This window comes from Pinus tabuliformis, chromosome 3_1 (assembly GCF_031772625.1).
Source record: "Pinus tabuliformis cultivar Carrire ecotype Pingquan chromosome 3_1, CPIR1, whole genome shotgun sequence".
NCBI classification, from domain to species: Eukaryota; Viridiplantae; Streptophyta; class Pinopsida; order Pinales; family Pinaceae; genus Pinus; species Pinus tabuliformis.
The window spans coordinates 71,724,504-71,750,506 of NC_142301.1; the positions used below are offsets into that span (position 1 = coordinate 71,724,504).

A 26,003-nucleotide genomic window follows, 5' to 3' on the forward strand; every position below is an offset into this window, starting at 1 on the left:
CAAACGTCCGGATAGCTCTCCAAAGATCTCTCCCATTGCATCCAGAGGGACCTCTCCATACATTCCTCAACCGTCGCATGGATTCTCGGTTCCCCAAGGCGCCCAGGAGTGTCCAGAGATGAACAAGAACGACACGCCCTCACCTCCTATGACGCGGGCTCGGGCAGCTGCAGCAGCCGCACAAGCCACGGGTACAAATCTTATCTCTCCTTCTATCTCTATTGCACATTCATCAGAATTTGTTAATTCTATAACATGTTCTATGGCGCATTGCATTATTCCCCCGCCCCCACTGATTCCCTCCACTGCTCCACCCTCCCTGCCTCTCTCATCGTCGCCTCCTTCGTCGCCTCCCTCTGATCCTTCTGTAAGGAAAATCCCCCCCCACCCATATTCCCTCCGACCCCGGACCACACAATCGGAATCCTCTGAACCCCAGATAGGGCTGGGCATTGTCCCTATGGGTACGGGATCCTCCTCCACCAGGGGAAGGAAATCTGATCTAAACAAGGCTATCAGACGTGCTGGAGCTGAAGTCGCATCTGGTCGACAATCCACCATTGACGGGGTCCTTAGAGCAACAAACCCCCCGAAGAGGGGTCCCCCATGAAGTGCCTCTCCTTTAATTGCAGGGGTTTGGCTAGTCCCCCTAAAAAACTAGCACTCAAACGACTTTTTGAGGTCGAACTCCCGGATGTCATCCTTCTCCAAGAAACGCTAGGCCCCGCTGAGTCCATCTCCCACTCCCTGAGCTCTATATCGCCCAGATGGAAATTCATAGCTATGGATGCCAATGGTAGATCGGGTGGACTGGCGATTGGTTACAACCCAAAAACCATCAGATTGGACTCTTCCTGGGGAGGTCTTGGTTTTATGGGAGCTGACATCTTCTCAATAGATCTGGGTCTCTCCCTGCGCATCATCAATATCTATGGTCCATGCCAACAAAGGGAAAGCTTTTGGAGAATGCTTCTCAGCAGGAGCCTGTTGTCTCTGGATCGCATCATTCTGGGGGGTGATCTGAATTTCTCTCTGGGGTTTCGGGAGTCTTGGGGCTCTATGGCGCAAGTAGATTCCATCACAGATTTTATGAGAAGCATACTGGAGCAATATGATCTTATTGACATCCCCATGCAGAACCCTCTCCCAACATGGAGGAACAGAAGGGTTGGGACAGCGGCACTGGCTCGCAGACTTGATCGATTCCTGATGAAAGGCCCTTTGATCCACCAGCTACACCATTACAAACAGTGGGTTGGATCCGGGGGCATATCTGATCACTCTCCAATCTTAATGGAGATCATGGGCCCTCATCCAAAGCCAAAAGCCCCTTTCAAGTTTAATCACCTATGGCTTCTGGATCCAAGCTTCTCCAAAATAGTCTCGGATTACTGGCAAGCTCATCCCATTGATCGAGAATCCTCGATGGCAAGGGGCTTTGTCAAAAATCTGACTGAGCTCAAACACATAGTGATTGAGTGGGCCAAGGCAAAAAAGGCAAGGGAGGATGAACAACTTATAATGGTGGAAGAAGAACTTAAATCCCTCCTGGATGAGAGAAACTTGGGGTTTGTCTCCGGGGAGAACAAGACCCGACTAGTAGATTTGGAGAAGCAAAAGCACAATATTCTCAAGCTCAGGGAGGATTCGCTCAGGCTGCGGAGTAGGGCTTTGTGGCTAAAAGTTGGGGATGAGAACTCAAGATTCTTCCATAATTTCGCTAAAGGAAGGAGAGTGGCAAATACCATTTGGAACCTCCCCCTCCCGGGTGGAGGATTGGCGGACTCCTTTAATAAACTCTCCCATCTCGGTTCGACACACTTCAAAGGGATATTCAAGAGTCCTACTGGAACAAACCTAGCTGAAATCATCAATGTGGCCTCTCACTTTCCTAGGTTTGTAAATAATGAAGACATTGGCGCACTCACTGATCCTGTCACCATGGAAGAACTAGAAAGCACTATCAAGTGGTTTCAGAAGGAAAAGAGCCCAGGACCCGACGGATGGACCATTGAGTTCTATATTGCATTCTTTGACATCATTGGTGGAGATATCTTGAAGGTGATTGAGGAGAGCAGAATTTCGGGCCAGCTCTATCATGCCATAAATTCCACCTTCATTGCTCTCATCCCCAAATCGGACACTCCTACATCCTTTGACGACTTCCGACCTATCTCTTTGTGTAATGTCCTTTATAAAATCATCTCTAAAATCATTGCTAACCGGATTAGGCCCATACTGTCCAAGCATATTGCTCCCCAGCAATTTGCTTTCTTGGAAGACAGACAGATCCACGAAGCCATTGGATCTGCCCAGGAAGCTATTCATTCCATATGGACAAAGCATCTCAAATGCATTCTCCTTAAGATCGACCTCTCCAAGGCTTTTGATCGAGTTAGTTGGCTCTTTATCAAGATGATTCTCATCCATCTGGGCTTCCCCCTTCCACTTATCAATTGGATTATGGCATGCATTACATCCCCCTCCTACAACATTCTCATTAATGGAGCAGCCTCACATTTCTTCCACTCTGAGAGAGGGTTGCGTCAAGGTTGCCCTCTATCACCTCTCCTTTTTCTCCTGGTTATGGAAGCTCTAAGCCGCCTAATTATCTCAGCTAAAAGGGAAGGAACTATCAGGGGCCTTAAAATATCAGATGAGTGTTTTCTTACACATCTCCTGTTCGTTGATGATGTCCTTATCCTTCTAGACGGCAGCATACAAGACACCTCTACTTTCAACAGGATCCTAAAGCTATTTGCTCAGGGCACAGGGATGGAGGTCAATCGGGCGAAGTCTTCTATTACATTGGTTGGCACCTCAGTCAATGAATCTTTCACAGCTAGCCAAGCTTTCCCTTACTCCACTCAGCCCCTGGACAGGGGGTTAAAATACCTCGGTTACTGGCTAAAACCCACCAACCAAAAGATTGCGGACTGGGTCTGGCTGGTCTCTAAAGTGGAAAAAAAGATAACCTGCTAGTGTTATAGATATCTATCTAGAGCAGGTAGATTAACATTGATCAAATCTGTTCTGGAAGCAACTCCGGTTTTCTGGATGGCACTCGCCTGGATCCCTCGAAATATCCTTTCTAAGCTACAGCATCTCTGCAACAGATACTTATGGGCGGGCAACAAAGAAAAGCGAACATTTGCATGGATTGGATGGAACAAGATTGCCCTACCCAAGAAATGGGGTGGCTGGGGTTTGAAGGATCTCCCCTCTTTTGCTAGTGCCCTGGCAGCCAAAATGGGCTGGGCCCTGCTGACCTCTCATAGCTTATGGACCAATATTACCTACCACAAATACATTTGGCCCCTCAACATTATGGAATGGGCCAGACTCCCATCATGGAACAAAACTGGCATATCTTCCATATGGAAAGCTCTCCTACACTCTCTTCCGCTCATCAGGAACAACATAGTATGGCGAATAAGGAATGGAGACAGAGCCCGCATAGGAATAGACCCTTGGAGTGGTAGTGGTGGGAGACATCTGCTTCCACAAGCGCTGGTGGAATTCCTCACAGCTCATGGCATCAGGGTGATTGCACAGATAGCGGATCAAGAGCAATCTGATATCTTCCATCAGGCTTGGAAGACAGCCACCCAACTTAACCTCCCGCAGAGATGGCACACAGCTTGGGGCGAATATTGTGCAGCCCTGATGGAGTCCCACATCAGAATAATTGAGGGATCAGATGAACTTGTTTGGCATCAGGCTGACAGCGGGATATACACTCCAAAGGAGGGTTACATCCAGTTAATCAAGCAGAGGAAACCTGAAGTCTTAGACAGATGGTGGCAGAATATTTGGAAACTAACAGCCTCGCCTCGATCGAAACTCTTTACATGGTGTGTCCTCAGGAACAGAATCCCCACAGGAGAATATCTTATGCGCCGTGCCCAATATGGACCGACGAGATGTGTTCTGTGTAAAACCGATAGTGAATACACAGAACACCTTTTCCTGCGATGCAATTCTGTACAGCTTGTATGGAATAACATAAAACCATTCACACACTTCACAGGGGAATGGAGCGGTACTGATCTAATAAACGCTTGGATAGAATGGGACAAAAGACACAAGGGTTCGAAAGCGGCAAACTTGCCCATTATTGTTAATTGGTCCATTTGGAAAGCAAGGAACCAAATGATCTTCGAAGAGAAGGCCATCCACTGGCCCCTTATAGAGGCTGGCATTATCTCTGCTTTCAACGAGCTTCCGGATCCGCCTCCCCCAAAAATTCGCAGGCCAAACCCTCCCCCCATCATTGATCAGGGTACCCCTTGGGCATATTTTGACGGAGCAGCCAATGAACATAGCTGTGGGGGTGGTTTCATCCTACACTTAACTGAGAATCACTACTACAACATCAAAGTGGGATTGGGTGCTGGAACAAACAATTTTGCTGAGCTCATAACCATGCGACACCTGCTACATTTTGCTTTAAGCCATCACTGCACTAGCATCAACATATATGGGGATTCACAGATCATCATAAATTGGTTCAATAAAATTTCTACATGTCACATGCACACACTCAGCGTCATTCTTGATGAAGTCTTTCAGCTCAAAGAGGCTTTTAACCATATCACTGTTTCACACATCTACAGGGAACATAACCAGGATGCTGACAAATTTTCCAAGGAGGCCGCGCTGATGGAACAAGGATATTGGGAAATATTCGAGATTTTGGACCAACAGGAACAAAATTTTTATCATCGTCCATATATAGATCAGGGATACCCTACAGTGGGTATACATGCGACTTAATTTATATCAGCAGTATGACAGCAGCACTATATATGACAGTTTTTGTATAATCCTTTTTGTAACAGACTGAAGGGTGCCAATAAGGCATCAAAACCTTTACAGCCTACACAGCTTAAATCTGAGCGGTAAAACAAATCAGCATACTCATGCAATTTTTTGTAAAATGTACAGAGATATCAGTGAACATGGCATATGCGATAAGCATCTACATATGTAATCTTTCATATTAATGAAATGTTACGGATTTTTCCAGTGGAAAAAAAAAATAATAATAATATATATATATATATATATATATATATATATATATATATATATATAAATTTCTATAACTTTATTTTTTATTTTTATTTTTAAGTTATATAATATATATATATATAGGTCTTTAAATAAGTATTTAAAGGTAATGTATGGGGCAATAGCTGACAAGGCGTGACGTCAATGGGGAATAGGGACACAACTTTTCATGAAGTGAGGAGTAGGATTTTTGGCAACGACGACTTTGAATGGCATGGGTAGATGGGCGAAAATGGCATAAAAATGGAAGCGAATGGATTGGGAAGTGAGCAACAACAACGTGGGTGGCTAGTTCAACAGGTAGCAAGAAATGGAACGAACAATGGTCGAACCACGTTGGTAGGGATTTGACCAACGATGAGAACCAGTGGAAAAATGCGAGCACTGTAGACATGGGTAAGGCAGTGTCGGGACTGGGCAGATCGGTTGATGAACGTGATGCAGCGAGCAAAATGATTTGCAGGTGATGGCTTCTGAGCAACGATAGTGGTGCAAGTAGGATCTGTCGAACGTATAGGGTGTTGTAACATATTTTGGCACACTGAAAATTAAAAAAATTTCAGTGAGAAATTGCCAATTTCCTTCTGGGCCAAATGCTAAGATATATATTTATTATGCTTTCAAATGGTTTATTTTTATATATGATAATTTTTATTTTAAATAATTTATTTTGATAAAAATATAATTATATATTTTTATGGAAATATTTATTTAAAATTAAAATTATATTATAAAATTCGATCCTAATTGCAAACCAAGTCAAAAGGTAAAATCTTATGGCCCACCCCGCACTCAACCATTTAAAACCCCCCTTTTTTCCCATGCCTCGAGATATGGGCACGTTAATCCAAGGGTTAAAAATATTTTGTGGACCCCCCAGCTCTTCGACATTTAACTAAGGGGGGGTGGGGGGTCTGAAAAGCAGTTTTAATGGCAAACCCCCAAACCTATGTGTCACCACCTTATAATTTCGCACCCCCCCTTCCTAAACCACTTACCACAACTCCCCCCTCTCCCCCTGCAAAAACCATGAACTTATTATTTTGACTTTTATAAATGTGGCAGGAATGGAATTTGATACGATTATGAAATAAATGTTATGTGGATGGGAGGCCGAATGCAAAAGATAAGGTGAAACTACATTTTACAGGAAATTCATAGATGGAAGACCAAGTTGGTGAAATGAAATAAGTGTAAAATGATTTTACAGCGACACATAAAATGAAATTCACAGATGCCATGAATTTATCAGAGAAAATAAAAGGGAAAATTTCATATGAAATTAATGTATAGGTGAGCAAAGATGGCATTCATGTAAATGCATTTCACAATAGGAGATTAAGGTAAAAGAAACATGGTGAAATCAATTTACAGGCATGGTGAAATCAATTTACAGGTGTAAAATCATGTTGTAGGTGAAAGTAAAAGAGTAAAGTGAAAATACTCTACCAACCACACAAATCAACACATGGTTTTGCAAAACCATCCAGGTATTCTACAAGGGTAAAAGGAATTTACAGGCATGAAATGAATTTACAGAGAAAGGTGAAAAGGAGAAACAAGCCATGGATTTTAAAAACTACACATGGTTTTGTGAATCCATGGAAAGGGAAAACAATACACGGATTTGGAAAACTAGATGGTTTATCAAATCATTTAAATAAATATATTGAAATTCTAAATCCTGAAATTCATTTAAGAGTTTAATCAAATATTTGAAAATTTTATATTCCTCAAATATTTGTGACAAAATAAAGGATGATGAAAATCAAAAAATGACAAAAATAGAATTCAAAGGGGCAGATGGCAGACCAATCAGGTTTAAAGGGACAGTTAGCAGATTATGGGAAAACAGTTTCAACCTTTTTCCAGACCTCAAGGGAATGAAGATCAGTCTAAAACACCTAGCAGCAGAAGATCAACAAATTGATTTCTTGATTCTCCTTTGATCATCTTAACTTCATTTGGTTTTCCTTGGTGTGGCCCTTGCTTCATCTTAGCTTGCCTACATATCATCCTTTTTCTTGAATCCCATGAATGGGACTCCCAATGAAACATTTGCTTTTGTTTATGAATCTTCTTTTAAATATTCCTTCAGAGGATCTTAAAGACCCTTACCCTGCAAATGTTTCTTTTGTTTTTATGATGGAGGTCTTCTAATATTCTTAATCATGATCAATTTTCTTTCATTGTGGATGAGGTCCTATACTAGGTATGCTCCTTCTACATGAATATCTTGAGCTATATCTATCATGCTCCTATCTTCTAGAAGATATTTCTAACCATGCATTCTGTTCTATTTATAAATGTTCCTTCTACATGAGTATTTTGAACTCTATGTACATCATGCTTTTAGATTCTAGAAGATGTTTCTAGCCATGCAATTTTATTCTATTCCTACATGCTCCTATACTACTCAGAACTTTGAAAGAAGACTTTAAGTAAAGAAGTAGACTTTTCTTCTTTTCTTCTTTTTTCACCTCTTGAGTCATGTGAGCTTCTTCCCTTTTTATTTTGTTGCTGTTTTCCTTCTTAAGTTTTGGACAATTCCTTTTGTAGTGTCCATATTCTTGGTATCCAAAGCATTGGATTTTGGACATATCTCTATTGTTTGTTTTCCGTGGACCAAATTTGCCAAATTTTCCCTTTTTCTTGGCCATGGTTGCAAATGCTTGCTCCTTTGATCCCACATCCTCTTTTGCTATGAGTCTTGTTTCATCTATCTTGCATAGAGACCACATTTCACTTAGTGGGGTGGCTTCCTTCTTGGCATATATGCTTGATGTGAATTTGCCCCAATCCTCAGGTAGAGCATTGAATACTACAGTTGTCATTTCTCTGTCAGACATCACTTCCCCTAGCTCTTGAAGTTGATCCCTCATCTCAGAGATCTTCATGAAGTAGGGAGCTATTCCTTCCTTTCAGATCTTCATCTTGTATAATTCATTTCGAAGTGATATCACTTCTCCAGCTGTGCTTACCAAGAATAGCTCTATTAGCTTGTCATATATTTCTTTCGATGTTTCAAGTTTGGAGACATAAGGAATGAGAGAGTCTTTGATGGATTCTATTAGAATCCTTTGTGCTCTTGTCTCATCCTTATTGTACTTGGCTAAGGCTTGAGTTTGTTCCTTAGCAGGGATAGTGATATTCCCTTTGATGTGTTCTAGAAGTTCATTCTCCTTGAGAAGTAAATCAATCCTCTTCTTCCATGCAAGAAAGTTATTGATACCTACCAATTTGTTGCTTTCCTTGCAAAAAGACATTGATGTATATTCTGAAGGGGACATATACTTACTTGATATATTTTGAGATGTAGTGGATTTGCTTTCTCCTTGAAGACTTGTTGGCTTGCCTTCCTTAGATCTTGATGTTCTTCAAGTTGCTTTTTCCAAGTGGGCTTGCTTGATGACTTGTAGCTTGATGTAGGTCCTTCTTTGATTTGCTCTTCTTGTTGCTTTGTAGTCTTCCTTGATAAGTGATGGATGGTAGACCTTCTTGTCCTTGAAGTGATTGAGACTTCTTGGCTTGATGCTTCAACTTTGTAGATGTCCCTCTTTGATGAGTGTTCTTGAAATGCCCTTTCCTTGATGTGTCACCTTAGCTCTGATACCATGTTGAAGAATCAAGGGCAATTTGGTGTAGTGTGATTCTTCTTGAATTGATAACAATTTGTGGATTCTTTTTTTTACTATTTGTCTTGTTAGCTTAATCTTCCTCTTCTTATTATTAATGCATGTGTGTGTACTTCATCAAACTGCTACCAAAAACATGAGAACGAGAACACAAGATGTTGGCTCTTTGCTACAAGAAAAACCTCTCGTCTCTTGAGAGGAAAACCCTTTGGTAAGTTTCTCTTATTGAAGCTTCTTATTGATCAATGCCAAACCCTAGACCCCTGACTAGAGTATCCTGCAAGCACAAGTCAAGTCCTTCCTCCTTTCTGCTCTTTGTCTCCCTAGCACTTTGTTCTCCTTCTTCCGACACTTCGTTCTTCTTTCAACTGTTGATAGATCTTGTTGCATGTAGCATAAAAACTTAGGCTGAAGCACGGAAAATGATAGCTTGTAGACTTGAATGTAAAAATACACACAGGTATTTAATAATAATAATTTATTAATATATATATTTGTATAAAATGATTGAGTGTTACAGTGAGGCCCTACTTTTATACCTCAACAGGTGACCTTTCGTGAATGGGCATGTCTTTTAGACATGCCTTTTCACCTAATTTAATGACTATTTTAACCTAATTAATATTTAATTATTTAATATTTATATTTATTTTATTGTTATGAATTATATTCATAACATAGCCTCTTCCTTCGGAAGCTTTGTCCTCAAAGCTATATTGTTGGCAATTGTCTTTGTGGTGGTTGTCGTCTCGGCATATGGGAGGCGGAAGGTCTTTGGTGGCTTAGCGTCTATAATTCACTAATAACTTTATTTTTGAGTCCAAGATTGTTTTTTTTTAACTCTATTTTTTTTAAATAATAATAAATATATATATCTCTCTCTCTCTCTCTCTATATATATATATATATATATTTAAATAATAATTTAATTAATTAAAATATATTAATTAATTAAATTATAATTATAATATATTAGTTATAAATATAACTTTATATTATAGTTATAAATATAACACTACGAATATATATTATAAGGTTATAGTTTATATATACTATGCAGTTATATAAACTTTGTACACACACACATATTTTAAAACCTTATATATTTTAAAAACCTTGTTAACAAACCGATCGGTGTATGACCAACAGTCGCGGCGTATTAGTGGGGAGTTTTTATGGAGTTTCCAAATAATAAACAATTTTTTCTCAAGGTTGACAGAGACCATTAAACGCTGAGACGCACATTTGATCACATCGTACACAGCTACCATCCACACTCGTGGCTCTTGCTGCATGCCGAAAACCAGTGTCATGGCTATCCCCCCATTTCCATCTTGTACCTGTTGTTGAAATTGAGGCAGTTGTTGACCATATGTATGACTTTGTGGTTGCATTTGAGCTGCATTGAAGGCCTGCCCACGTGAAGTTGAAGTGCTCGATCCTGGACCAGTCATCTGTGGGGCCATCTGTGCAGGTCTCCACGCAGAACCATGCATTTGAACTCTGGGCCCATTCATTGCTCCCACCATGGGAAGGGTGCCCAAAGGATTCCATCTAGAAGTTACAGGACTTCCATGCGGAAAAGAGTTTCCAAACGAAGAAGAACCCCGTATTTGTCCGTTTGGTTGACTGCTGACTGAGTGGTGCTGTGGCAGGGACGCGTCAGGGTTTATTTGGTAGATGAAACAGGCAGCAGAACGATACAACGTGTAGGCGAACTGGCTAGCGGGGATAGACAGTGTTGGGGTCGAAGGAGGATGGGTTATGCATGCCTCCATCTTTTTATACCAAGCAACATCTGCATTGTCTTCTTGGCAAAAGATGGGAACCTTGAAGATTTTTTGTTTTTGTATACAGTGAATGTGATTGGTAGGCTTTTTCCATATAGCAATATCACCTGCTTCGGCAATCTTCTTCCAGCATAGCCGCTTAGCAAGATCCTCAATTGCGTCTTGCTCTTGCTTTAAGCTTTCAACAATCCTTTGCCAACCCTTATGATGTTTTTTCAAATGGGTGGACTTGATAAAATCCAATAGCCACTGGGTCTCAACACTCTGTCCACTTCAATCAAGTATAGGCCATCATATTGTGTCCATGGAATCAGACATCGGGAACAGTGAACCATGTCAAAAGCCCTGGCAAGATAAGGAAGTCTACGTATGCCCATTATTCCAATTATAGCTGGCACTCCACGCTCCAAAGAAAACTGCACTTGTGCTTCATGTATATCTATTGGTGCAAAAGACATAGTCAAAATATTGTAACTGGCTAGGTAAGCGCCCCAGCTTGCAACCTGGATACAGTCAATTGCACCCAGCAATAGAACTTGAGTAACACATTTCCCTCTTATACATGTCAATATAGGGTTCTCTTCACTCTCCATGGGCACTGGCTCTACAATATCAGGTACCGAGCGCGAATCGGTATCCTCCCTGGTTGGCTCACTTTGGGTAGAGCTTGAATTTAAACCCATCTCGCTCTCAACTTTAGCTTGCATTTCCTTGATGGCATTCACCTCTTCTTCTAATTCAGTTATTCGTTTTTTCATTTCTTCTATCGTTGTTGCAGCATTGTTTTGATGTTGTTGGGAGTCATTATCTTGTTCCTCATAGAGCTCATGGTCCATTGACTCACCTTCAACATATTCCTCCGAAAATTCTCCACCATAAACAGCATGATCATCATCCTGATCTATATCAGCTTCATCGGACTTCTCAACATTATGATCATCTCCTGCTTCATCTTGTTTCGCTTCACCATTGCTATCATCTTCCTTATTATTGATTTCCCTTTGACATGCTTTAACTTCTGCATATGATTTCTCTAAACGCTGAAATACTTCTTGAATTCTAAATTGTTCAACGTAATCAGGATGTGAATGTAATGGCACATTGTGTGGCGAACAACGTTCAAAAACTCGCATGATTATATTGTGTGCCGTGGCTCTGATACCACTGTAGCATAAAAACTTAGGCTGAAGCATGAAAACTGATAGCTTGTAGACTTGAATGTAAAAATACACACAGGTATTTAATAATAATAATTTATTAATATATATAATTGTATAAGATGATATAAGATGATTTGAATGTTACAATGAGGCCCTGCTTTTATACCTCAGCAAGTGACCTTTCGTGAATGGGCATGTCTTTTAGACATGCCTTTTCACCTAACTTAATGACTATTTTAACCTAATTAATATTTAATTATTTAATATTTATATTTATTTTATTTATTTAATTGTTATGAATTATATTCATAACATTGCACTTGCTCTAGAAGAGACACTTATCCTTGACCTTTGATGAGACACTTTCACATGGGATGATGTCTTCCTTTTCTTCACCAACCAACGAACTTGTAAGACTGTAATGGGAGGGCTGTTATGACAGCATAGACAACCTCCTTCTCTTTGCATGTGTGACTGTAATAGGCTTTAGGACAGTCCTATTAACTTCACTTTCCTTCCTTGTTTCTTTGCTTGAGTGGGAGGCCTTTTAGGCCTATGTTTCTAGCCCAAGTGATGAGATATGTTGACTGTGAGTTGCTGCTGTTATGACCGTTGGAAGACCCTTCCTTTCTTGCACGTGTGAGTGCGTTTTACCCTAGAAACATTCCTTGTCCCTTCGGTGATGACTTCTCCTTCTTCGCTGCACTAGAGGCTCCTTAAACTTGCGTTATCTTCTCTTCTTTTCGGTCTTCTACCTTCGCTGATTTCAAAGGTGAGTGAGCTTGACGTTGGAGGAGTGGACAACCTCTATATATAGAGGTTTGTCCCTCCTTTAGGCTGACTTGAAGGCTGACTTGAAGATTGCAAACTGACTTGCTCTATTTATTTCGGATTGCTTCCTTTGATGGTGCCTTATGCTTGGAGGAGACTTGACTTTGCTTGGAGGTGTCTTCTTTGACTCTAATACATAAGTATACCTAGTGTAACATGCCCTTAAGGTCTTCAACATAATTCTTTTGACTCTTTGTCTGACCTATAACACTTTAACATGTGCTAAACCTATTTCTATGAGCAAGAAACTCATTGACAAATATAATAAAAATAATATTTATTTTCTTGAATAGATACAAATATCAAAAGTACATTTATGAAGACCGAATCTAGTTACATTTCCTTCAACATTATCCTCATTTGAAATGTATCTATATGCACATCCCGTGGGTGTATAATCAGAAACCTCTGGAACATACCTCTCTATAAGTGCTAGTTCATCTAGGTGCTCCTCGTGCTCCACTATCACAAGATACTCCTCTATAGAATCATGAGTGTCTCTAACATCCTCTTGTGTGTTGGTTACCGTAGAAGAATGTACACAATTCAACTCCATACAAAGTTGCTCGACCTACAACTCTGATTCTTGAAGAGCCATGTGAGTGCTCTTCAAGGACTCTAGGGAAATCTCAAGCTCATAATTAAGCTTGTTGACTTCCTCCTCTTTCCCGACAAGCGCATCATGATATATCTTAGCAAGCATTAGTAGGTAGTTGGATTTCATCTCTACCAATGCTTTTCTGAGGGTTTGAAAATCTACTAGTGAAGGCTCTCCTCCTAAACTATCCTGTGCCATTGCACTTCTCCAACAATAGTCTATCACCAATACCAATGTATATTCATAATGCCTCATGGTTGCCCTAATCTTGTGTGCTTTCATCTTAGATTGGTCTTCCAAGTTATAGGCATGAGCAGGGTTGTGAGCAACATTTACCTTATCAACTGATGGGATTAGGTTTGCACCACCGACTACCTGTGTGTTATCATCTTTGCACCTCTTGGAAATCATCATCCACTGTCATGGCCTCAGTACACATCTACTAACTCAACAATCTCGCTAAGTGATGGTAAGCATTCTGTAGCAATTTTTGACTCTCCTTCATCCCAACTCGTTGTACCAACCTATTGGGGTGGATCTGCGCTAACTTCATCTTCAATGGGTATGACTTTTCCCAATTTGTCCTAGGAGGTTTGGTCATGGTCTTCACCTTCAACTACAAATATTGTCTCTTCTGTATGAGTTAATACCTTTCTCCTATCTTTATCTGAACTATTATTCTCCTTTGAGCTCCCTTCAATCCTTACTTCTTGGTCCTTAGCTACCTTTTCATCTTTGGATCTATTATTCCTTTTTTTATTTGCTTCCTTTGATGACACCCATGCTTCCATGTGCTTTATCACCTTTGCAAAGATTTTGTCATAATTTTCAAATTTTTGGGCAAATAATTCTTCTTGAATTGGAAGCATTTTCCCCTTGTTATAATGTTCCCTTTAAACCCAACAATTGTCCAAGAACATGCTCTGATAGAACTATAAGATACCAAACTGTAATACTGCTAGTTTTTCTTAAAAAATTTTGAGTTTTCAGTGATGAATTTCTTCAAACATGTTGTCTACACTCTGTAGTATGTGCTCTTTATAATTTTGTTTTTTTTAGGAGTGCATTCAATACTTACATGCACCAACCAACTTTCCCAAAAAAAACATACATTCATCATATCAACTTAGAAATTTAAAATACTGTTGATAGGTAACAATATAACCCACAGAATAGTCTTTCTCAATGAAAATATGAATACACAGTGAAGAAATCAGAACTATAGAACCTGATATTTAGTGTGTTATGAATATAATTCATATAAAAATAATAAATTTAAATATAAATATAATAATAAATAATAATCAATTAACTAATAATTAGTTAGTTAGTAATGAAGAGGTATGTCTTAGAGACATGACCATTCATGAAAGGGCACCTACCTAAGTATATAAGCGGGCCCTCATTATAAGTATGAGAGAAAGAATGTAAATGGGCCCCAATCCCGAACTACCCAATTTTAGATCTGAGTCTATACTCATATTATAGAATGAATATGTTGATGATCTTTATCCAGCATCCATGGCTGAATGGTTAAAGCGCCCAACTCATAATTGGCGAACTCGCGGGTTCAATTCCTGCTGGATGCAGGGGAACTGCACATATCCATTATTGATGGAATGGGAAGAAGTATGAAGAATAACACCAAACAAGATCATCCATTATATATGTCCCACTGCAAGTAGCTAGATGTTATGGAAAGGGAGAGATCTACACAAAGTTTTTAGTTTATGTTTACACCCGATTTGACCGTCTTATAAAACCTTCGCCCGCAGGTATCATAAGAATGGATTTGATTCTTTGTCTGTTTAAGAAGGAATATCTTTTCGTTTACGAGAATTTGTGTTTCCTTTTCGAGTGTTTGGCGCAATATGAGTGGACAATACTACTAATATCTCGCGCGGGTATACCTCGGGATAAGCGTTATTCAATGGAAAAGAAAGATTTTATTGCCCTTTACAGGGAAATACTATTAAATGAACCTCTCCAAATTAGAGAAATTCGGAAACATGTGCCTCGATGGTCATCTGGTTTGATGATAGGTGAATATAATCATTTCACGCCTCTTTTATACATTCAACAATTCTTATATACAATTACTACTTGTCCTATGATGGATACTTACATCTTTCAGTTCTTCTGAATTATTCTATTGCGTATACGAACTTTGTTCGTTACATTGGTATCATAGCCACGTTGGCAGATCTCAACCTTTGGCCATCAACCCTTCATCAATTCATTGTCATTGGAAATCAGGCTTTTAGCCACACATATTGAGAGGTTCTCCAATTTTTCGTTAGGCCTGTGACCATTAAAAAAAATTAAAGAAAAAAATTAAAAAAACTATATAGAGAGAAATAATATTAATAATTAAAAAAAAGAGAGTTGAAAAAAAATACAAAAAAATATAGAGAAAAAGAGAGTTAAAAACATTATATATATATATATATATATATTTATAATAAAAAAAATTAAATTAAAAAAAAGCACACACAAAACAAAGGATAACTTACCTGTGGTTGTTCGCATTTACCAGCTGACCGACAACACTGTACACTCTGTAGCATCAAGTCTTTCGGCAACTACTAGAATCCCTCGTCGCAACACGTAGTCAATACCATTGAAGCCCCAACACAACTCCGTATCACTGTCTAGCCAGACATCCAAAGCCATTGTTGCGTAGTGAACTGGGAGAACTCAGCCGAGTCATTATCTGTAGCATCAAGTCTTTCGGCAACTACTAGAATCCCTCGTCGCAACACGTAGTCAATACCATTGAAGCCCCAACACAACTCCGTATCACTGTCTAGCCAGACATCCAAAGCCATTGTTGCGTAGTGAACTGGGAGAACTCAGCCGAGTCATTATTGCAACCACCGTCGCTTGACTGCAAAAGAATAACCATTGCCTCCCTGCCAGAATTTTTGTCCTTCACCAGCGTTGTCAAACACATTTTTGCCATTCCCTGTATGCTACACCAACACTCCCACACTCTGAACACACTGCCAAATTGCAACCGATAACACCCTTGCACCACGATTCCCAACAAGAAACTAAATCTGACCGTCCATTTTCTATCTAGCCGCTATCTTCTGTTATTATCGTAGGCACAATCATTGTTGTCTTTCCACCATCAACTCTCTGCCATTACACCTTTCATTTTTTTTGTACAGACACCATCTATATTCCAAAGTCATATCCTTTGACATATCGGTGAATTAAGAGAAAAAGTAACACATTTAGAGTTTTTTTAAACATATAATTATATATATACAAAAGAAGGTTCTTTTGTAAAGTGGGAGAAAAAGTGATGTATTTTAAAAGAGAATATTAAAAAGTGATAATGAAGGAATCTCATATTTATATATATATTATTAAAAGCATAAGTGTTTTCACTGCATAAAGTGTAATAGCTCGAAGAAATATCTAGGTATTTAAATAGTTAATTATAAAAATTACTTATTTTTTATTTTAAAAAAAATCAAAAGGGGTAAGTGTTCAAGTGTCAAAAGTTGAAATACGGTAAAAAAAAGAAAAAAGAAAAAGAGGAGGAAGAAAGGGTATTTTAACCGTAAGTTCACTTATCGTGGACATATCATTTTACAAAAGCAATTGGCGTACAAAAAATGAAGTCTAACTCAGAACTAAATGAAGGAAAAATTTCCCATAAGGGTCTTTCAGTTATGCATCACAAAGTAATTACATTAAAAGGAAGTATTCAAGGAAAAGAAATTAATATCGCTATTAGAACAAGCAACAAGGAAAATTACATCAATATTAACTTGGCAAATCAGTTATTAATTCAAGAGACAAGCATTGGTGAAAGAAAAGATATTTGTGGCCAAAAGGAGTATGAAATTAGTGATATACAAATGACAATAAATCATTATGAATACATATCTCAATTCCGTGTTGTAACTATGTTTAATAGAAAGATTGTCATAATTCTCGGTCAACCTTGGTTTAAGGAATTGGGTATGTTCATGTTAAACATGGAGAAACAATTTTTGACATTTCCTTATAAGGGGAAGATGGTCACATTTCAAGATATAACAAGTAAGATAGAATCAATAACACCTTCATTAGAAGACTTTAAGGATATTTTGGAATTGATGTTTCAAGATAATAAGAAACTATACTGAAGAAGCAAAAAGAGATTGAAGAAGTCATCTCCAGTAAAGACAAGGAAATTTAGCGCCTCAAAGATGACAATGAAAAACTACTCAACCAAATCAAGAAAGCTAAGGCTACAAAGAAGGAACTCAAGAATCACTTATCAGAATAGGAAGATGAAAATTTATGTTTAAAGAACCTTAATCAAAGGCTATTAGAACCAGTGTTGATAATATCGCCGAGATATCGGCGATATTCGGAAATATCGCGATATTTTCGGCGAGCCAATATATCGCCGACAAAATATCACGATATTTTCGGCTTTTGAAAATATCACGCGACGATCGAAAATATCGCCCGGTGACTGTAAAAAATTTCTGCATGGCCTATAAAAATTTGATTTTGGTTTTTTTCGTATCATTTTCATTTCTGATTGCTGGAGAAGGAAGGGGAGAGCTATGTGGTTGCTGCCAAGGAGGGTTTGAGCGTTCTAGGCCCTAGTATTGATATGCTATTCATGGTAATGTTAAATTCTTAAAGTAAAAGGATGAAAATGAAGATTAAGGAGAATGTCACTTGTTAAGTAAAAGTGACATTCTCCTTAATCTTCATTTTCATCCTTTTACTTAAATTTTTAACATTACCATGAAATGACTCAGGATGTTTGAGAGTGGTTCCGGCCTCATTGGATTTCATATGGAGAAAGTAGAATTTTAGATTTCATTCAAAATGCAGCAGACTTATCAGTTTTTTAGGATTTCAGGATTGGGAGATTGTAATGTTTCCAAGTGACACCACCTGCCCGGGCTACCCCTGCCACCAGTAGAGGACGTGGTCTACCTCCTATAGCTCCTACTTCTAGTTCTTCAACTTCTAGAGCATAGCAAACTCCACTGCCAACTCCACCAGCACCAGCATCTACATCTAGAGGGAAAGGGAAAGCTGTGGCATTTTCTCGCAAGAGGGGCAGAGGAAATCAATAGGATTAGACTTTAGTTATTTTCTTATGTGCTTGTAAGTTGTACATGAACAATGAACATTGAATATTCAAGAATCAAGACCAAGCATATCACATTCTAATTTCTAAATAGTAAATTTTGATTCTATGTATTTTTTTAAAGTGAACTATGAACTTTGAAAAGTAATTATGTTTTAATTTGATTAGATAAGCTGCAACCTGCAATTTAATATGGATAAAAAACTACATTTCGGTATATATATATATATATATATATATATATATATATATATATGTATAATATATATATATATATATAATATATATATATATATAATATATATATATATATATAAAACGTGTCCCCCGTGTCTTGTTTCCAGGTCGTTGCGTTTCGTATTGAATACTCGTATTTACGTGTCCTCCGTGTCTCATGTCCTCGTGTCATGTGACTTAGCTTAGACAATATTGATGTATTGTCTCCGTGGAGGGTGGAGTCTGAGGAGCCCCTCTTGGAGGAGTCACCTTCATGGTTAGAGCCAGTGGCAGATGATCCATTAGAGCAGGGGCAGCAAGAGGAGGACTCGGAGTCAGAGGAGGAGCAGGAGGAGGAGGAGGAGGACACTGCCGGAGCATCAGCATCGACACCATCTGTTATAGATATAGGAGAGCATAGCCCCATACCTAGCACTTATTATTTGACATTAGGTGCAGAGGCAGGGTCAGGGCCTCCTACTACTAGGGGCAGGCCTGGCAAACAGCCCATCATGTTTTCCCGTAAAAGGGGGAGAGGGCAGTAATTTCAGATAGATAACTGCTAGTTTTATTTGTTATGCTACATATAACTCATGATGATGAGATACTTTTATATATGTGATGTTATTTTGTATTGGTTCTCCACATTTGAGTCCTTGAATGGACAATTATCAGGGATCAGCAGGATTTGGTATCACCTTTGATGTATCATTTCTATTTGACATCATATATATCAGTGTTTTCTTCATATTTATGTGCCAATGTGTTTATTTCATGTTGTTATTGCTTTATATGTTTAAAAATCTTTAAAAAATGAATATATTATGCATTTTTTATGCTTGCCGATATTTTCTCCGATATTGCCGATAAGATATTTTCTGGACCCTCACCGATATTTTCCCGATACCGATATTATCAACACTGATTAGAACAATTCAAAAGTACAAAAGATAAAGAGAAGGATACTAAAGAGAAAGTCAACAATTTACTAAATGACGAACTTTCACATCTAAGGAATCATAACCAAGCCCTACTTACACAAATTAAGAAGCTTAAAAGTGACCAGAAGTCACTAAATAACACATTAGAACAACTTGCTCAAGAAGAAGTATTGAAATCTCTAGTTGTAAGAGTCCAAGTTGATGGAACAAATACCGATCCAGTCAATATCACAACTCAAGAAGAAGAGAAACCTATAGAAGTTAAAACCAATTCAAATGTTGCAGTTCAAACAATGGAAATTCCAAGTGATGATTCAATAGCCAACTCAACAACAACAGTGCCTGAAGTAAATCAAGAAGTTGCGACACACATGATAAGGGAAGATCCAACCAGAAGAATTCCTTATCGACATCCAAACCATAAGAGCAGACAACTAAGTCAGTCTACATATTTGAACCATTCAAAATGGAAACAACAGATTTATGTTCCTAGGAATATTGAAGTGTGCAGAATCTAGTCCTATGATAATAATTCATTACAAATTTCGAGCGATCAGAAGATTCCACAAAGGATTAACCTAGGATGGTCAGATTCGTTCTCAATGCGACAATTTTGTTTATCATTCTGAGGAGGATATTGTCTTGTATCAATGAAGATGAAAGTTCTGAGATGAGAAGATATTCGAAACAGAAAAAGAGATCTGGCCCATCGTTAGTAAGATTTGAGGACAAAGCTTTTTGAAGAGAAGGACAATGTTATGAATATAATTCATATAAAGATAATAAATGTAAAAATAAATATAATAATAATAAATAATAATCAATTAACTAATAGTTAGTTAGTTAGTAATACAGAGGCATGGCTTAGAGACATGACCATTCATGAAAGGGCACCTGCCTAGGTATATAAGCGAACCCTCATTGTAATCATTTCACACATCTTTTATACATTCTACAATTCTTATATACAATTACTATTTGTCCTACGATGGATACTTACATATTTCAGTTCTTCTAGATTAATCCACTGTGTATACGATCTTTGTTCGTTACATAGACAACCATTAGCAAAGATACATACAACAATTTCATTCCATCTGAAGTGACAATCTCGTGCTTGGCTTGAGAAATACAATACCAGGAGATAACATGCAGACCCAAAACTTTATGACATCTCCCAATAACCTAGAAAAACCTCCAAGCTGTCATTGGTTTGAGTATCTTACCCAGATATTGCTCTCTGCTTAAAAGGAAGCCTCACATCCAATCAATGAAGTAGGGACATGATTTTGTGTATGCCACTATCTTTCCTCTTCGAAATGGTACACCCACAACTTCTATGCTCAGTCAACTAGAGAAATGGACTAATATGGGGCTTGAACTAACATCCAAACTTGGTCTTGGTCAACACCTTTGCACAATATTCAAACCCATGAATATATTTTTCCTTGCACACAGTCTCATGTCCCCAACAAAGCTATGCACAACAGGAATGGAAGGAAGACCATTTCATTTTTTTTTTGAAGGAACTGGACCCAATTTGATAGTGGAAACTCAGTGTTTTGAAAACCAATCTCGGCCCAACAAAGGAATGTGTAACTTAGCCATTTGGTAAAGGAGTCTATTTTCCCAAGCTTCCAAAAACTTCAACCCAATGAAGGAAATAGCCACACGTTCTCCAGAAACAACGAAATTCAAGCTTTGTGACCAAAACTTGTCTCTGTGTTTATTCCTCAAACTCGCCCTCCTGTATATTCCTCAAACTCATCGTCCCTTTTCAAGTAACGCAAATGGCAGAATGAGAAGGAATTGTTCTTCTAACAATAGTATCTCCGCTTCAGACTTGGGCTTGAACTATGGCTCCATGATTTTTGTCCCCAACTTGAAAGATGTTAAATGAAGAACAATAAATCAGAGATTCAACTAATAACACCTCTTCTAGCTCAAATCTCTAGAAAATATTTTTCTCCTTTGAATTCCGATTGTGAAATTTGAATAATTTCGCTCTTTGGACTAGCTAGAGTGCCTAGTTTCAACACTGAAACCAGCTATGGCGACTAGTGTTTTCAAACCCTAAGTTTTGCCTCAAGAAAACTCTCAAAGAACTCTTTTCTCCAAAACTCAAACGCAAGAATGAATGCAGAGGGGCTCCTTCATTTCCCTTTTTATAACTCACTTACCTTTTCCCTCCAATTAAATATTTGATAGCACTTTTCCTTCTTTATTTAATAAAGTGACTTTTATAAACTATTTGAAGTCACTTTAAATGCCAGAAAATGCTTAATTCGCCACTGTGGTCACATTAACCACCCAAAGCCCCTTTTCATCATCCTACCATGTGTTGAGAAATATAGGGAAAACAAGTGTAGGAGATTTCTCTTCTTATTCATAACTGTTTGTCATGTATTTTTACTTTTCTTGATTTACTTCTTCTTTCCTTCATTATAATTAGTGTTTTCTATTATCAAACAACTACCAAAAGCATAAAGAAAAATGAGACAATAGGACAAAAGATGTAGGCGATCAGCCAGGGTCAAAACCTCTCCAACTTGAGAGGAAAACCCACCAGAATTCCTCTTTCTTATAGAATCTTCAATTGACGAATTCCAAGACCTAGACCCTTGACCAAGAACCCCTCCAAGACCAAGTCAATGCTTCCTCTTTCAATAGTTTCTCCCTCTAGCAACCTTGACCTACTTAGCAATTGAAACTTCAGAAACTGCAACTGCAATTTCAACTTGCCCAGAACTACAACTGCAACTTCGACTTTCCCAAAAACTGCAACTTTGACCTTCCCAGAAACTGCAACTTCGACTTCCCAGAAATTGCAACTTCAATTTATCTAGAAATTGCAGCTTTGTCTTGCCCATAACTGCAACTTCGACTTGCCCATAAATTGCAACTTCGATTTGCTCAAAAACTGCAACTTCTCTTCTTCGCTTGGCTAGCTTCTCTCTCCTAGAGAATTCGGCTTCCAAAACAACCTTCTCGATGCCCTAACTTTACTTCTGCAACTCGACTTCACTGCAGCAATATGTGCCCTAATTCCTTTGCATGTGTGGAGAGAAGTAGCCCAGAAACAAATCCAAAATAGATCGAATTTCCTCCTTCCTTTGTCTTCTTCTTCTTCGCACTTTTTCTTGTGCTTATGATTGAACTTATGTGTGAGAGTGAAGTGTCTCCAAATGAGGCCGAGTGCCCTATATGTAGGCTTCCTTGAGCCTCTTGTTAGGTTGACTTGACATGTCCTTAGGCCGACTTGTTGCTCCATGAAGCTGACTTGATGCTTGCATGTTTCACATGGCCTTGGAGGGTCTTTTGACTCTACTTTGACTCAAGTAATTTTCTTACAATATGTAATATGCCAAAGAAGGGTTATTCATACATGAAAATGACTCTTTTGACTTTATAGAGTCAATGATAAATCCTAAAAGCTCTCAATGGGAGCCTGACCTAAAATAAATTTCCCTTGTGCATGAAACCCACGCCTCAAGACATCATAAAAACATGGACATCATACTCGGTCAACCCTAGTTTAAGGATTTGGGTACATTCATGTTAAACATAAAGAAACAAGTTTTGACGTTTTCTTATAAAGGGAATATGGTCATGTTTCGAGACATAACAAGTAAATCAAAATCAATAAAATCTTCATTAGAAGACCTTAAGGATATCTCAGATTTGATGTTTCAAGATAACGAAAAAAATATATCAAAGAAGCAAAAAGAGTTTGAAGAAGTCATCTACAGCAAAGACGAAGAAATTTCGCGCCTCAGAGATCACCAAGAAAAGCTACTCGAACAAGTCAAGAAAGCTAAAACATCAAAGAAAGAACTCAAGGAGCGGTTATTAGAGCAAGAAGAAGAAAATTTACATTTAAAGAGCCTTAACCAAGCATTAGTAAAGCAAATCAAGTGTTTAAAAGACGAGAAGCGTGAAGGCCAAAATAAAGTTGACTCAGAGAATGAGGAATGCTTAGGTCTCAAAAATCATAATCAAAATCTGCTCAAACAGATTAAAAAACTTAAGGACGAAAATAAGTCATTGACGAATAGGTTCAAAGAACTTGTCGCAAAGGAAGCATCAAAATCTCCAGATATAGCAGTCCAAATTGAAGAAACAGAGATGAAGACAATTAATCTCGCAGTTCAGGCAAGTCCAAACCCTATTGAAGTAAAAACGTACTCAGAGGTTGTCGTTCAAACAGAGGACACCCCAAATAAGGATTCAGTGGTTAAGTCAGCAACAACAATGCTTGATGGAAATCAGGAAACTGTCATAAAAACATTAAAGCAAGTTCAAACAAGACAAACTCCTTATCTACATCTGAATCACAAGAGTAGACACCTTAATCAATCGACAAGTCTGTATCACTTAGAACATAAACAACAAACTTAGGTTACAAAGAATATTGAAGTGGGCTCAATTCAGTCTATTGATAACAATTTGTTACAAAATTCCAGTGATCAGAAGATTCCACAGAAGGTTACTCTAGGATGGTCCGATCCATTCTCAGTAAGACAATTTTATATATCACTCCAAGGATCATATCAACTTGTATTGACAAAGATGATTGTTCCGAGATGAGAAGACATTCGTAACAAAAAAAGATATCAAGTAGAAGACATTCATAGTAGAAAAGAGATCAAGCCCTTTCATCAACAAGCTTTGAGAACAAAGCTTTTTGAAGGAGTAGGAAATGTTATGAACATAAATGATGTAAAAATAAATAAAAATAAATAATTTTCATAATTATATAAATATAATAATAAATAAAAGTAAATTAACTAATGGTTAGTTAGTTAATAATGAAAAGGCATGTCTTAGAGACATGCCTGTTTGTGAAAGGGTACTTACCTGGCTATATATACAGGACCCTCATTCTCATTTGTACTCATTCTATCATCAATTCTTTAATTCAATATACAATTACAATTACTATCCTACCATGCATGTCTTTGTTTACAAAATATTTTAAATATTTCCGTTGCGTATACGACTTTTGGTGGTTACAAAGAACAATAATTATAAATTTATTTTCCTCTTTTCATTGAATACATAAAATCAACATTACATGTGTCATTATGAAGATCGAACCTAGTTACATATTTCAGCACTCCCTCTTAACTAGGGTGGTATTCATAATCCATACAAGGTACTTAGAGATTCTCAATCTGAAGAATTCTCATAAGAGGAGTCGGATTGGTAACCCATCTTTATAGCATCATATCATCCAACATTGTTCTCACCACAAGGTCAGAGCATAATGCTGGCGAGACCAATGATTTATAGACACCCTCATCATTATCTCTCTCGGAACATACCACACCCGGGTTCTCTCAATGATCCAAGTGGATATTGGTGGCTACCTGCCTATTCCACTTGAACTCCCACCATTGTACCATTATTTATTTCAATTTCCATAATTGTAGCAAATTTTGCTATTTTTGGTAGTTTTTTCGGGCCCTAAACTTCTAGAGCCGTTTGGAGGCCCTAAACGACATTTTTTTGGAAAATGGGCAAACATGAGTCTTTGCTAGACGTTTGCATTTGAAAGTTGTAGTCCTTGGATAGATCTTTCTAAAGAGGTATCATGCACGTCAAATGAACATCAAATGCCAAAGTTATGACCCCGGGAAGTTGATGTACCAATTTACCCCAACAGGGCCCATAGTTTTGACACTTCGTCTCCTAGGGTTAGGTTTTTGGATGTTTAGGGTTTTACATTATTTCTCAATAATAAATAGGCCTTGGAGCCTCATTGTAACATTGTTCAGAGGCATGTAGCCACCATATCTCTTTTCGAAGATAAGTCACCATCGCCCAAGTTAGTTTATTTCCATTCTATATGTAATCATATTTCAATTCTTTGATATTAATGAATGAAGTTTTATTTCTACTATATCTTTGTGTTATGTTTATATTTGTATTTTTTTGCATTCCTGCATAAGTCTGAATCAGTGGTATCAGAGTAGTCTACTCTTTCTGTGTTTTTCTTTGCATGTCCCCAACGAGGTCAGGATATAAAGAGTGAGGGCTTGAACTGGTTGAACCTTTGCAAGACTAGCCTCGCAAACCTTGATGGCCTCCCATGGCAAAAGAAAAGAAAGACGAGGGAGCAGGAGATCCTTTTAAAATATTGCTCGAGGAAGCCCTCGAGTGACGGAGGAACGCAATGATGGATAACTTTGCCCAAATCCTTCGGCAACTACCCACAGATGACACATCTTCATCCAAAAGCCACTTTGGAGGTGCCACTCCTTTTAAGGTACAAGTTAACTTTGACATTCCCATATTTGAAGGCCAAATAGATGTAGACACCATAGATAGATGGTTAAATCTATTGGAAGGATATTTTTCAGTTCATGACTTTTCCAATCGGGAAAATATTACTTTTGCACTCCTCAAAGTCGCCCCCATGTCAAGGACTAGTGGGAAACCTACTGTGAACAAAAGGACGAGAGTGAATCCTCACTATTTTCAGCCACACCCACTTGGAATTCTTTCTGAGACGCCATCTAGGAACAATATTACCTTGTCGGGAGCTATGAAAAATACATAAAGTGGACCACGCTGCAGCAGGGAAGGGACCAAGATGTGCCAAAGTTCACAAATATTTTTCATACGCTAGATATCAAGGATTCTGGGC

General features: G+C 38.3%; 1 protein-coding gene across 3 annotated transcripts in view; it reads left to right on the forward strand.

Moving 5' to 3' along the window:
* Positions 1–26,003, forward strand: part of TPR10 (ankyrin repeat family protein) — a 424,227-nt gene that overhangs the window by 385,054 nt on the left and 13,170 nt on the right. The window contains exon 13 of one of the 3 annotated variants that reach the window (XM_089410814.1): positions 17,964–17,994. The exons of the other annotated variants lie outside the window; for them this stretch is intronic. Coding sequence (XP_089266940.1) covers positions 17,964–17,979 — 16 coding nt within the window. The 3' untranslated portion in view covers positions 17,980–17,994. Of the gene's footprint in view, positions 1–17,963; positions 17,995–26,003 lie in introns of those variants that run through there. 3 annotated transcript variants of the gene reach the window in all.